This window comes from Idiotropiscis lumnitzeri, chromosome 14 (assembly GCF_059441095.1).
Source record: "Idiotropiscis lumnitzeri isolate Australia: NSW breed Sydney's pygmy pipehorse chromosome 14, RoL_Ilum_1.0, whole genome shotgun sequence".
Lineage (NCBI taxonomy): Eukaryota > Metazoa > Chordata > Actinopteri > Syngnathiformes > Syngnathidae > Idiotropiscis > Idiotropiscis lumnitzeri.
This window is the reverse complement of record NC_142404.1, coordinates 4,917,735-4,931,945: the sequence shown is the minus strand read 5'-3', so window position 1 is coordinate 4,931,945 and position 14,211 is coordinate 4,917,735. Positions and strand designations below refer to the sequence as shown.

The 14,211-nt window shown below is 41.0% G+C and overlaps 2 protein-coding genes across 4 annotated transcripts in view; both read right to left on the bottom strand.

Moving 5' to 3' along the window:
• Nucleotides 1-4,977, bottom strand: part of LOC148323186 (ras-associated and pleckstrin homology domains-containing protein 1-like) — a 57,275-nt gene extending 52,298 nt beyond the window's left edge. For all 3 annotated transcript variants that reach the window (XM_088314426.1, XM_088314425.1, XM_088314427.1), the window contains exon 1: nt 4,790-4,977. The gene's annotated coding sequence lies outside the window, so the exon portion shown is untranslated. The remainder of the gene's footprint in view (nt 1-4,789) is intronic.
• A 4,677-nt stretch (nt 4,978-9,654) lies between these two features.
• Nucleotides 9,655-10,724, bottom strand: LOC148323185 (trace amine-associated receptor 4-like). Its single transcript, XM_088315657.1, has 2 exons — nt 10,537-10,724; nt 9,655-10,462 (listed from the first exon to the last, which is right to left on the bottom strand). The coding sequence occupies exons 1-2, from the start codon at nt 10,701-10,703 to the stop codon at nt 9,655-9,657; spliced, it is 975 nt and encodes a 324-aa protein (XP_088171783.1). The 5' UTR covers nt 10,704-10,724.
• Between the last annotated feature and the right edge of the window lie 3,487 nt (nt 10,725-14,211).

Here is a 14,211-nt window from a genome sequence, read left to right as displayed (position 1 = left end):
TGGATCTATGGAACCACCGTCATGCCGAGAAATATTCATCATAAAGCATTTAGAACCATGCTAAGCAATTTATATGACAAAAAGTGAGAACAATCTGCAGGGATTGTAATATAAGTTTGTTGAAACCAAATGCTCATAAAAAAAAGTCTAGCAGCTGTCTTTTCCTTGCAGGTATAAAACTAAGTAGAGTATCAACTGATACAGCTTCACTCACAGAATTATTTTGAGAATTAAAAAGAAAAAAGACCTAGCATATCAAAATTTATAAAACCAAGAACAGAAAAAGTCATCACTGCCCTTCAGATTGACCTAGAGGGAAAAAAACGCCAAAGGAGTTTACGCTAACAAAACTGTAAAAAAAACTAACAAAAATTATGATGAAGCAGTTGGCAGTTGCTAGCTTGAATGTTGTGATTACTTTACATGGACAGTGTTATTTTTGAAAAATACTGTATATTTTATTGATATTATGCAAGTCAAATCTGTACTCAGCAGAACTAGGGGTAGGACCTGATACGTATTTGTATCGAAAGACGCTATCTACTGCAGACTTTCTTTTGCTTTTATTGAATTTTAAAACATTTTATGCTCATTTGTTTTGAATCTCTCCAATAAAGACATAAGGGAACAAATGGCTGTCTTATTTATTTAGCATCTTGTCCATGTGCTATTAAAATCAAGTTTTCTTGACTTCATCCGTCAAAAGGAAAGTCCCTATAAACCGAAATTAAGCCTTGGAAAGCATCCCTCCGTACTTAATATCTGCTCACACCCTCTCTTTCAGCCTCACCCCTGGGATGAAGAGGAATTTCCTGAGAGGAGGAATGACTTTTCCACACGGGAGAGACGTGGCCACAAAGAGAGACGGAGAGTGATAGACACAAAATTGTCAGACGGTGACCTGCTTTGACCTATATAACAAACACTCGCGGAACCAGCACGACTGTCCTGTGAATCCGTCGCTGCTACAGGAATTTCCATATCGGTCATAGGACTGTGAGAACAGATGTTTGATTCCCAAAGCAGGCATCAAACTCCCTTGGGGGTCAACCGTTATGCTTGCAAGAGTGGAAAAGTCAAGATAACTAAAATACCGCCAAGCTTTATCCCTAAGAAAATCTATTAAATTGGTAAGAAGATAAATTGCATTTCTGCCAACATTGCTCGGGAGTGTTGGTTTATTCGAATGTAAAAAGGGGAGTCCTGTATTTGTTTGAACTCAGTTTTAGAATAATATTAAACTATATTACAATAACAACAGAAAAAGGATTTTATTTTTTAAAGGAACGAGGCAGAATAAGTGACGTAGGTCCACAGAACATAAACCTGGATGCACACAACATTGTGGAAAAAATACATCTACCGGCGTTATGTATTCAGAATACAAAAAAACACTGTAACTGTATTACATTACTGTTTCATAAAAAAAAAAAAAAAAAAAATCAAAAAATTAGAATACAGATACATTTAAAAAAATGTGGATTCTTTTTTTCAGAATGAGATTTTTAACGTGGGAGAGAGAGATCGCACAGTCAAGTCCTCTTTCCAGCTAAACAAGAAGGGAGTGGATGTTGACTGTTTTGGATCATATTCATTTTAATTAACATTTACAAAGAAATGTGTCAACTGTCAAAATCATTGGGACTGCTTGTTATAATGGCGGATCACTAACCTCTTTCTTCACATAAATGAAAACACGGTGACAGTAGCAGAGAAAGAAATGTCAGTTTGACTGAAGTTCTAATAAAAAAGGATCATTTACACTTCCCCTAACACTAAATATCTCCTTTGAGAAATTAGTCAGTTTCTCCATGACCAATGAAGTAACAAGCCCCTCCACTCCAGTGACCTCGCTACTTAATTGTCATTTAACACATCTTTGCGTTGCCCAATGCCTTGAGAGGAGCAGGCTTGGCAGTGGTTGAGCTGCCTTGGAACTAAAAAAGTAGGGCAGCAGGGATTTTTATACTCCAGTTAACTCTTAACACTACTGGGGACTGGGTTATGCCCCACTTTGCTGCAGCGCGGGGATTCCTGTCTGGCCAAATTATCACACATCACCTCCGATGGACCGAGTTGGAGAAGTGCTGGAAGTGCACTCTCATTTTCTAATTTAAACTTCCTTTGTCAGTAAACCAAAACCACACACATTGTTTAACAGAACAGCAGCCCGCGCCCACACTCAGAGTGGCCTCTCAAGTGATTTTTGAACATTCGAAAAATTCGTCCTCTACAGACATTACTTTGTAGCTCTCCTGTCAGTTCATCTCTATCAGAGAAGTAACAGGACGAGCATTTTGATTCACCACGGGGAAATGTCATGTCATATTTGCCTTACCCTCAGTATTTTGGCTCAAGGCATGAGCCAGGAGTTTCACTGTAACGCACACAAGTCACTGTTACGGTTTCATGTTGACAATGTACAACACAAATTTAACGCAACAGACACACGTTTAACGAACTATTGTTAACATTAACAAACAAGCGATAATGATTAATGTCCTCAAGATGTAAAACAGTGACATGTTAGAGCTCCCTAGTCAAAAATAGTGCAAAGAAAAAAAAATAAAACTGCTGATATATTAAAAGAAAACACTGAACAATTGCCTTTCAGTTTAGTTTTCCATAATTCATTCAGATTACTGTGCCCATGAATTATTTAGCCTTTACCGATTCTGTTGCAAGGAAAGCAAGTCCATTCAAAATTAATCGGATTCCAAACGTCAAAATTAGCAATCGGAACTCAAAACAACAAATAACGTTGCTGTTAGATAGGAGTGGATAGTGAATGCACAGACAATATTTCAGGTTTTTGAATGCCATTTTTCTATTTGCTGTATCCACTACTGCTGCTGAAACAATGCACAATTCCCCAATGTAGGATTAATAAAGGTTCTTATATTGTATATTTTAAAAAGTCATAACTAATATTCTTTGAACCACATTTAGCCCCCTGTTTCATCTCAGCTGACGTAACGTCTTCTGTGGCTGTCAACGCTATTCTGGATCATTTTGTCCCCAGTTACTAATTAAGTTGCTTGATATTCTGCTGTTCAAAGTTAGTTACTCCTGGCTGTAACGCGGTTCTAAACGTGAGCTCTTGTTCGAGAAAAATGCACAAAATTACTTTTGGCACTGAATGTAATTTTAATGCACGAGAGCCCTTTGCACTGGGGGAACCCCAAGCCCCTACTGAGACACGTATAAACAGTTCAACAACAATGCTGAAGTGATTTTTTTCCAAGTCAACTGCTCCATGTGATGTTCCCCGAGGATAAAGAACCAACTAATCCATTATTTATGAATTTAAGTACTCTGAAATTCTAAGACTCAGTCAAATTCAAAACTGTGCAAATAATTTTCTGAGTACATAATTACTTACATTGTCACAGTATTGAGAAGCTGTTTGAAAACAGATATACTTGTTATGATTTGAGGGGAACGAGTGCGCTCAAAAACCACAAGACAAGAACTAACTAAAGTAAAGATGTGTCTGTTAGTGGTGTCAATTTCCGGATTAACTTGTAACCGCCCCACTAGGCCCCGGGCACCTGTTCATGTCTATTAATTCAAATATTGCGCCAGTAGTATGTTGCTTGCTCTTCTGCCTCACTGAAAAAAGTCATTGGACCCAAAATTTGCACAACTGTTCAAACAAATAGAGAGGTACTGTGCGGCAATCTGTATTGTTGTGTTTGCTGCCACCTGATCTGGATTCATTTAGTCATTTTTCAGTTTGCGGCTACATTGGGTAGGTACAAGGCACTGACATGTATTTTATGTCTCTAGGCAAGCTTTATGTTTTGATAGGTGCAGTAATATTTTTAAATATTTTTTAGATTGGTGGGCAAAGGTAGCAACCATAATATATTTGGAGCAGATCCAAAAAATTCCTTTCACTTTTGTTATCAATTACACGGAAAGGCCTTTTCCCAACACTTTTCTTACTTTCTTCAAAAACCACGCATGAATCTTCGTAACAAAAGTCACACATGCACGAAGAGTGTATAGATTATGGTGTAGGATTGCAGGACTTTGACGCAGCTCTGCAGTCTACAGGTCTCCCCTTACCCTTTCAGGTCCGAATACCCAGGCCCGTCACACTGACAGCAAGCATCTATCTCACTACAGTTCACATGAGTAAGACATTTCAATGACAACTGTAAGAGGGTCGGGGGCGGGGGGCGGTTGTTCGAAGGAGGCAGGGGTGGCACGCCTATATCTGCGTCATGCCTCACGCGTGCCACGCCTTGCTCGTGTCCGCCCCTGCACGCCTGGTTGGCCCTACGGACTGAGACAGCAGAGCCAAAGCAGGCCGGCTGGAGAGGCGCTGTCAGCCGGTTGCGGCTCCACGGCAATCCTGCGCATCCAAATTCAGCCACCGTGTGCGTGCGTATTTGTGCAACGCAAGGCCTTGAAGCGTTTTGGGCAACGGTGCCTGGTATAATAGCGAATATGGGTAGGAATCAACGTGTATGTAACGCTGAAAAAATATGGAAAAGGAAAAAACGTCTCCAACTATCACTCTCATCCCCTCCAACACCCTTTCTCCGTTTTTACATGGATGTGTGCACGGAGGACGAGGTGCGGGTATCACATGCAGCCGCTAATAGGATTAATTTAATTAGCTTTTTAAAAAAAAACATACCAGATGTTATTTAAAGGAACAGCATCGATTTTAGCGCGACTAGTCGTTGCGGATAGTTTAATTGCATACAAAAAATTAGGAGAACAACGAAGCGAACACTGGCAGAGATGTGGTAAGGTGAGCGAGAATTCGGCTACTTACCGCGCAGATTTAAGAAACCAAAGCCTGCAGCCAGGACGGGAGTTGAGCGGTAGGAAGCTCCCGCAGGACAAGGGGCGATGCTTCAACCGGTTTAGCTCCCGGTTTTCGCGGACTCCTCTTCCCCCAGACGGACCCCGTTTCCCCCCCTTAGCCGCTTGCCACACTGACTATGACTGTAGCCCCGAACGCCGCTAATGCTGCCGGAAAGCTCGCGGTTAAGCTAGGTGAGTGACTTCTGGGTAAGGTTTTCAGAGTAAGAGTATATGAAATCCGCCACGCACTATTAACCCCTTCGCAATTATTTTTTTATTTGATTCGGTTCCCTCACCCATAAAATTTTGACGCATAACCGCCCCCTGATTGGTTTGGGGAATTTACGTCATTCGTTGATTAAGATACGTGGTGAATTAATAAATTTATTTGTTAGCCTATGACCGGCCTGCACATTTTATTTTGAAGCTAAAATTCCCCTTTTCCGATGTTCCAACCGTGGCTTTCATCCATTCATGACTCAACCCCGGAAAAAAAAAATCACTGGGAACGTGTATCCACAGTTCTGCGCGTTCACGCCTCCCCTATTTCCTGTCCTGCCCAATACCGAAATCAAATTATTCTATTCTATTCCATTCTATTCTATTCTTTTCTTATTTTAACTTCTCCATTATCCCAACACTGATCCCCATATTCTCTGTTGGCTATAAAGACAAATCCAATCGCATTCTTTTCCGTTTGACTGTCCTTTTCATTTTAAAGCCTGACCTCTAGTGGTGCAATGTCGTAAATGCAGTTGCAGGACAGCTGCTGTTCCTTTGCATGAAATGAGAAACAGCAAAACATGTTTCAGTAATCAAGAAAATGTGATCTGCAGTGCAACCTAGTGGTGGGCCTTGCATTTGGTACCTCGGTCAGTATCATTCGGAAGTACTTTTGGTTCCCTGATCAGAATAATCTGCCATCATTTCCTCTTTCTTCAGTCCCATGCACATCTCACCCTGTTGATTTGGGCTCTTTAGTATCTTATCTAAATTTAAATTGCACCAGAAAATTGGTGCTGTCGTTAAATCCAGCTTCTTTTTTTTTATTTTAGGCAGCTGGCTAAAGGAAAGCCTCTCATTTCATCAAAGCACTGAGAAACAGTAATCCATGCTTTCGTCACATCTCGTCTGGATTACGTTAATGCACTTTATTTTTGAATCAGAAAGTCCCCCCTCAAGCATCTGCTTGCCTGCCAACTGGAGCTCAAAGGAGGGAGCACATAACTCCAATTCTGCCATCTCTTCATTGGCTGCATGTACATTTCACACAGTTCAATTCACAAAGCCTTTCCTTGGTCTTGCCCCACTTTACCATTCTGAACTCCTCCTCCCCTACATGCCCGATACCTCAGGTCAGAAGGGTTGAAGCTCTTTCTGTAGCCGTTCCCGCCCTCTGGAATGACTGTTAAACTTTAGGCAGGAACCATTTCTGCCCATCTTTAAAACATGGCTTAAAAACATATATATTCTTTGTCTTTAGAGTCAGTATGAGACTTGGAACTGCATTCATGTTATATTGTGTTTATTTTATTGTTTTCTTTACGTTGTAAACTGTCTTTGCACTTTGTATGTGGCTGTTTTAAAATGAAGACAAATATCTAAAACTGGACAATTTGTCGCAAAACCCTTGAAAATCTTTCACAACACACTAAACCATGTTCACTGTGGTAAATAATAGAATCTATTATCATCCGGCCTCCTGCAATCTTGTCTTTGGTGTGGGTGTGTATGGTGTCCAGATCTCAAATTGTTGTGTTGTTTTGTGACCCTGCTTGTGCAAGTCTTGTGTCATGTGTGTGGCAGATGTGCTTTATCGATTTTGTTGTGTCTTTGGGAAAATATGAATTGTTGCCAGTAAACACAATCACTTGTCATTTCTGTGCACAGTACTCCTAGTTTTATTTCATTTGATGCTTTCTGTTTGATAGATGCTCAACACCTGCAGTAACTGCTAATGTTAAGGATGGACATTCTGTCACGTAAATTGCACTGGCAGGGCAGAAAATAACAGGGATCTACTAAACACAAGGACTTGACTTTAAATGATGAAATAACTATGACTATGACTATCGAAACACACTGAGGAATGGATGACAGACACTTGACAGGAGACAATGAACCAACAAGGACTGAAAGGAACCAGGGATCTCAATACAAAATGAGGAACACCTGGACAAGACACAAAGGGATGGAGGGAACTGATTGGTCAACACTAGGGATTGGTTAACCGAACACAGGTGGACATAATAATCATGACAAGACCAGGAAAAAAAAACGGACGCAGACTATGACAACTTGTTTACAAGGCTGAGTCCTTGAGGAGAATGAGATCCACGAGTTTGGGACAAGTCTGCTGAAAGTTTTGCAGGAGTGGAAAAGTGAAGATGTAATTGTAAGATATCAGGCAGATTGCAGATATTGGTTGGGGGCGGAGCTCTCTTTAGGGGTCTGCACACCCTGATGATTTGTGCTTGTTACACAACAAATTAAACTTTAGAAATGCAAAATGAAGAAGAAATACCAAGCTGCAGGCTGTGAGAGGTGATCTGAAAGCAAACTGTCGTATTCTTCTGCTGCCAGACAATTACGACAGAAAATTGGCTAATAACTACATTGTTTTCATTTTTATCCTAAAATTGCCTTACCTTAACTAGTATCCTGCACTGGATTTTATCAAAAGGTCGTTGCTGATATTATTGTGCAAATCGAAAGTTAAGCCATGATTACATCCGGCGACAGCGCTTCTTTTTATGGACGTAATCATAGTTTAACTTTAGCTTTGCGCAATAATATCAGCAAGAATGCAACGCGAGATTCAAGTTAAGGTAAGCTGTTTTAAGACAAACTTTAACAAACACTTTAAGATTTTGTTTGCCAATTTTTCATCGTTCTTGTCTTGCTGCTCTCCAGTTTTTTGTCGCATGGCTGTGTGCGGTCCACTCACAGCTTTTGAACACAACTACTTAGAATCCGCTTATCCTGCTGAACACTAACTAACTGAATGGTACATTTAAATAACGCTATGCGTTCCCGTACAAAATGTTGTTCAAAAGTGCCGTTTGTTTATTAACGTGGACTGGCAGATCCAAGAGGGGTAGATGCTGGGATAATGCACAGCCAATCAGCTCATTGCATAAATCTGCCCGAGCTCTTAAGAAAATGCAGCTTTGACGATCTCCAAATCATATTGAGATGAGTGAGATCGCTCTAGTGCTCACTACACTTCTGAGCGGGATTATGGGGATGCATGGGTGGGTCATTCTCCGCAAGCGCTAAATGCGTCAAATATTTTGACTCTAATTACAAAAATTAATTACCGCCCGTTAGAGTAATAAATTTGACACCCCTAATTAAATGTATTATTTTATGTATGATAAACATACAGTAGCTTAATGGGGTCATGTGTTGGATGTGTTGTTTTTAACCACCTCTAATTAGTACATCTGTCCTGAGGTGTCATGTGACAATCCTTTCTCACAGGGGTGCAATGGCAGTTCTCTTAAGTTCTCATTTGTTTTCTTGGGTTTTTTTTTTCGTTTGTTTGTTTTTTTTATATGATTTTTGAAAAATATGTGCTAAAGTCTAATGGGTCGACGGGTGTGGACTCTAAAGACCAAATAAGGTTGTCAGAAAATCTTTGTGAGTTAATGAGCAGCATAGTGATTGAGAGTGTTGGCGCTGGCGCAGGGCGAAGAAATTAACTTCTTGTGATAGTGCTCCGCCAGTGAGTGTTTCATATTGTGATGTTTTATTTTTCAGTCTACAATGTGTCAATTAGTCCAAATGTTTCATTTTCGAATTGTATTTTGTGTGAATTGTTGTTATATTTAAAATGTATTCATGTCATTTTCAATTTGTTCAACCTCAAAACACTCCAATGTGGCTGATGATGTTACAAGTGATCTTCGTCTTACCCTTGGCACTTGTAATATTAATGTATTTATTATCATTATTATTAATGTTAATTGAGCAGGATATTTGATACCTTAACTTGATTTCATAATGGGCCAGACGCATATACAGATACAGTATGATCCAGAAGATGCAATACTTCAAGCAAGCTGCCTATAACCGCTTACAATTTCTTAATTATTACATTTATTATAATTGTAGTTTTGGATGTATTTGTTTCATTTCATTTTCCTTGAATATACCACATTTAGGTATAATTTAACCATAATAGTTAATTTGTTTTTGTATTTCACTATTGTCATTGTCATTTATTTAATTAATGATTTTTTATACATTTCTTTCACTGTACTTGATGCCTGATTTTCTAAATGTGCCCTGCAAAATAATAATAGGATAAAATTTAACGCCTTCACATGAAATGCAACATGTGATGTAAACAGTGCTTTTATTGCAATAAAAAAGGACAATTTATTGACCTGCATTTTACTTATGTGAAAGTAATTACACTGGTGAACCAGAAAAAAAAATCAATTCATTTCACACAGCATATATTTCACTTGAGCATATGAACGTACATACAGTATAAAAATGACAACACAAAGAGTTCAGAAAAATGCATTTTATATAAGTCAATATTTATGCCCAGCGGATGGAGCAGCATATCTAAATATTCTTGGAGCTACAAACTAAAGATTATGCAGCTAAAAGTGAAATTATGGAGTCACACTGTTAACATGAATGACCAGAACGTCATAGAAATGGTGTTTTAGAATTGTTAGGCAAAATGAAAATGTGATCAAAAGAGCAACAAGGTGTTATTTGAGCAACACTGAATATGCACTGAAACAAAACCACAAAGAGACAGTATCACATTTGTAAATTTTCTTTTCGCTAAACAAGGAACAGTTGAAGTGGCATCTAAATTACAATGCCCTGTTGAAAGCCTGACTTTAGAATCTGCAGCGTCACAATGAGCTTGATGGACTTTCTGAACCAGGGATAGAAAATAGCATAGATCAGCGGATTCAGACAGGAGTTGAAGTAGAACATGACGATGATAACGGTTGCAGACGACGCATTGAGTAGTGTGTTCTGTCCCGAGATGGCGACACAGAAATATGGCATGATGCACACAATAAACACCACCACCAATACACCGAGGGTCCGGGCTGCTTTCAGCTCAGAGCTTTTGATGGCCGCACCCTGCAATGTGACACTGCCTACATGGGAGTGCATAGCCCGTGCATGAGACACAGCCACAATAAACACGTTCATGTACAGAATCACAATGACAGTGATTGGGCCTATGAAGGAGACAAAAAGGTCTGTCATTCCCACAGCATACGTGACTACGTTCACACACTCTCCTACACAGGTGTTGAACCTGCCCGGTTGCTTCAGATTGTCGATGGAACACAAACAGTTGAAGACAAATGACGTTGTCCAACATAGAAAAACAGAGATTTCCACCCTGGTTTTTGTGACCTTGACGGTATAATGCAGAGGTTCGCAGATTGCCACGTACCGGTCGACTGATATGAACACCATGCATCCTATTGAGGCGGATGTGACAGAGTGATCCACAACATAATAGGCAACACACATCAAGTCACCAAAGAACCAACAACCACCAAGGACGGAAATCTGAAACAACATGAGGAAACCCACCAACAAGTCGGAGGCGGCCAAAGAAAGCAGCAGGAGATTGGTGGGGATGTGCAGCTGCCTAAAACATACAAAAACACATTATTCCATCTCAGTCATCAATTGTGAATTTACAAGTAGCAGTTGAAGCATTACTTAAAATGAGAGATGGAGATGATGACCAGCAGGTTGAGAGTGACGGTGATCAGAGAGATAGCTGACAGCAACATGTAGGTGGTCATCAGATGAGGACGCTGTGTCTTTCTACAGGAAGTGTTGACGAGCAGTGGGAAGCACAGCTCGGCTTCCACCGGGGTCTCCATTACCAGGGTGGGCAGCGGATGAGCCGACCCCCTTTGACTGGTCTTGGCTTTTTATTTCATCATATCCAAAGGGGAAGACCACATGATCCCATACCTCTCTTTCTCCACCTCCTTCATTATATTCCTCCCCTTCACCATCCTCCCCACTTTGGGATCAGTGTTATTTTGGGATTAATAAGTATGGCGATCATTAAACCATTATCATCTCTGTGGGAAATGAGTTAAGTGAGAAGTAAAGGTGACTTTTAATGGCAACTTATTTTTTTTTTAATTGTTTGCATACTCTTGAGTGGCTGCACACTCATCAAAGGGATTTACAGGCTTTTTTTGCGAGTAGATTTAAGACAAATTGGCACGCTCCCCTTTTGAAGCTTTTTGTCCCAGTGTCAGCTGTCTATGTCACAACAGGGAGGCAAGCGAGGTAACATTGCTTGAATTGTCAGTTCTGTTGTTTAAAACGGTGACCGATTGCCACCAAAATGCAAATGCACATTACTACTCTTGTTCAGAATCAGAATGCCCTTTATTGTCATTGTAATTAGTGTTCAATGAGGTTGGAGAGCTCAACCTGAAAAAGTATAAGAGTGTTCTGCTCAATAGTTTGGATTTATTAACACCAAACATGAGCTCATGTGATCTCCTCCACAAAATCAAAAATACAGTGCCTATCTCTTCTCCATTTATACAGGCTGAAGCGGATAAGAGCAAGAATGCGCACATGAACCCCGACTGCTTATATTTCAGACATTTAGCGACGCTAAAGTCGGGTCAACTCTTAGGAAGCAGGCGGTGGCTGACAGCCAGCAGGCGGGCATGGATCTTTACCCCCCCTTCACTCCAGGGCTAACAGTTGGATAACGGCACGGCTAATAGCAACAATTAGCTTCAAGCCTTTACAGCAAAAGGCGTTAGCGCAATAAAATTTGCACCTTACTTTCCAGCTTGAGTCTTGATGTCCCAAGCAGTCGCTTCCGTTGTCTGACACCACTTGCAGCCGCCAGCTTTGCAGTGAGAGTGAATGGGCATCAGATAAAATTTCAGATAAAGACCTCATCGACCTGTCTTGAACGGTGTGCATTGCTGAGCTTCGTGTGTTTTTAGTCAGGGCCACTTCAGGAGAGTCAATGTTCAGCGAACAAAAAGTTCCAGCGAGGAGACCGACTCCACAGCCGAGCAATAATAGTACAATGATTTCTAATGGAGAGTTTGTAATCCGTCCAGTCAATGACTCAGAGCGAAACATGGAGAGAGTTGAGGCGGGCGTGGACATATTCCTCATTAAAAGTAGGCTTTTTTTCAAGTCGTTATTTATTTCCTAATTTCTGCAAAATTAATAGATAAAAAAAGAAAACTATAACTAATTTCATTTTCCTGATCAAAAAATGTATAAACTGAGCTTGTTCGTGAAAATTGGGCCATCTTGGCTCGTTACCTCCTTTAAATGGGAAATTAAACAATTAAGTGAATCTTTTACGATCTTCTAAATTAAAAAAAAAATCACGCAGAGAGCCAGGTTGCTGTTGTCAAACGGTACCCAGTGTAACAATATCTATGATATGTTGTTGTTATCGGGTGCACCAGTAGGGGGCACTGGGGGGCAGTTGGGTGTGTGTGTAAGCTTGAATATAGGATTAGAGTGGATTGGAGGAGCTGGTTGTTGCAAATAAAGGCTGGCCGAGTTGGGTCAGAGCAAAGAAACTGGACGTGTATTTTTCTTAGAAAACCCCCACTTAAGCATGGTGGCAGAGGTGGAGGATTTTGCAGTATTTTTTTGTAAGTCGTTGTTTCCACCCGAGGAGACGGCAAGGCGCTAACAGTTAGCGGAGGTTAGCATCGCCAGGCAAGCTACTAGCATGGACGGGCTCAAAGCTCCACAAACGTTGTGTTTGGACTCCAGCCATTTGTCCAAAACGTGGAAGGCGTGGAGGGACGAGTTTCAACTTTATGTTGGATTAACTGTTGCCGAGGATGATGAGAAGAAGCGGGTGCGGCTCTTCAGGTACCAGGTCGGCGAGGGCGGCAGGGAGCTGCTCGCTACGCTAATGGGGGACACAGCGCAGGCGGAGTGGACGTTGGAAGACATGATTGAGAAATTCGACACCTACTGCAGTCCAGCGGTAAATGAAACGGTGGGGAGGTACAAATTTTTCACGAGGAACCAAGGAGCCATTGAGTCAATTGACAGCTATGTTACCGAATTGAAGCTGCTTGCTAAGACATGCAACTTTGCCAATTTGAGAGACTCCCTCATTCGAGACAGAATCGTGTGCGGCATTTGTGACGCCAACATGCGGGAAAGACTACTGAGGGAAAGGGCTTTGACTTTGGATGCCTGCCTTCAGCTGTGCGGAGCAGTCCCGGAAAAATTGCAGGACCATTGCTGGGCAAGTGGAGGAAGTTCATGTCGTCCATGGAGCTTCACGCCAGCAGCAAGGAGACAAAGACAACATGGTGGATTGCAAGTACTGTGGTAGAACACACGAGAGGAGCAAATACAAATGTCCAGCTTTTGGCAAGAAATGCAAAAAGTGTGGTTCGGACAACCATTTTGCGGCAAAATGTAAAGCTAGCACAGAAGTCAAGCGAAAGACGTCGATTCACTGTGCAGAGGACTTTGAAAGTGAATATGAGGACATTCTGTGCGTTAGAGAGGTGACAAAACTTGAAAATGTGAATACCATAAGCTCTAACAAAGAAAATGACACAAAGCTGTTTGCAGGCATGCGCTTAGGAAAAGATATGGTAAAGTTCCAAATTGATTGCGGCGCTACATGTAACGTATTACCTGTTAACCTGCTAAACACGGATGTGAGACTGGATGAGACAAAGTCAGTACTAGTGATGTATAATGGTAGTAAGGTGAAACCACTGGGCAAATGTAAAGTTAAGCTGAGGAACCCAAGAAACCAGAAACTGTATCGGTTAGAGTTCCAAGTAGTGCATGATGACTGCACTGTCCCACTTATAGGAAAAAGAAATCAGAAATCCCTTTATTGTCATTGTACTCAAGTGTGCAACGAGATTAGAGAGCTCCCCTCTCCAGTGCAATACAACAATAATTCAGATAAATATATAAATTAGATAAGAGAATAGTTAGAGCAATGGAAAATAATACTGAATAGGATATAGAGCCAGTGAGGCTATGAAACTTATCAAGGTGCATTATGAAAATATCATGGCCATGGACAGTATTGTGACAACAGAGAAAGAGACTGTAACAATATGGTATGCTGTGTTATCAGGTGCATCAGTAGGGGGCACTGCAGGGCAGTTGGATGTGTGTAAGCCTGTTGTTATGACTGCAGGGCATTCGAGGAACACGTTGTTGGAAATAAACGCTGGCCAAGTTGGGTCAGAGCAAAGAAACTGGACTTGTATCTTTTCTTAGAAAACCCCACTTAAACATGGTGGCAGCGGCGGAGGATTTTGCCGGATTTTTTTGGTAAATCGTTGTTTCCACCGAGGAGACGACAAGACGCTAACGATTAGCGGAGGTTAGCATCGCCAG

What these genes read in the sequence shown, in the direction of transcription:
- LOC148323185 (XM_088315657.1), bottom strand. Translation starts at nt 10,703, where the DNA reads ATGGAGACCCCGGTGGAAGCCGAGCTGTGCTTCCCACTGCTCGTCAAC. An exon ending in ATCTCCATCTCTCATTTTAA is followed by an intron (nt 10,463 to 10,536) that starts GTAATGCTTCAA and finishes TGTATGTTTTAG; the next exon opens with GCAGCTGCACATCCCCACCA.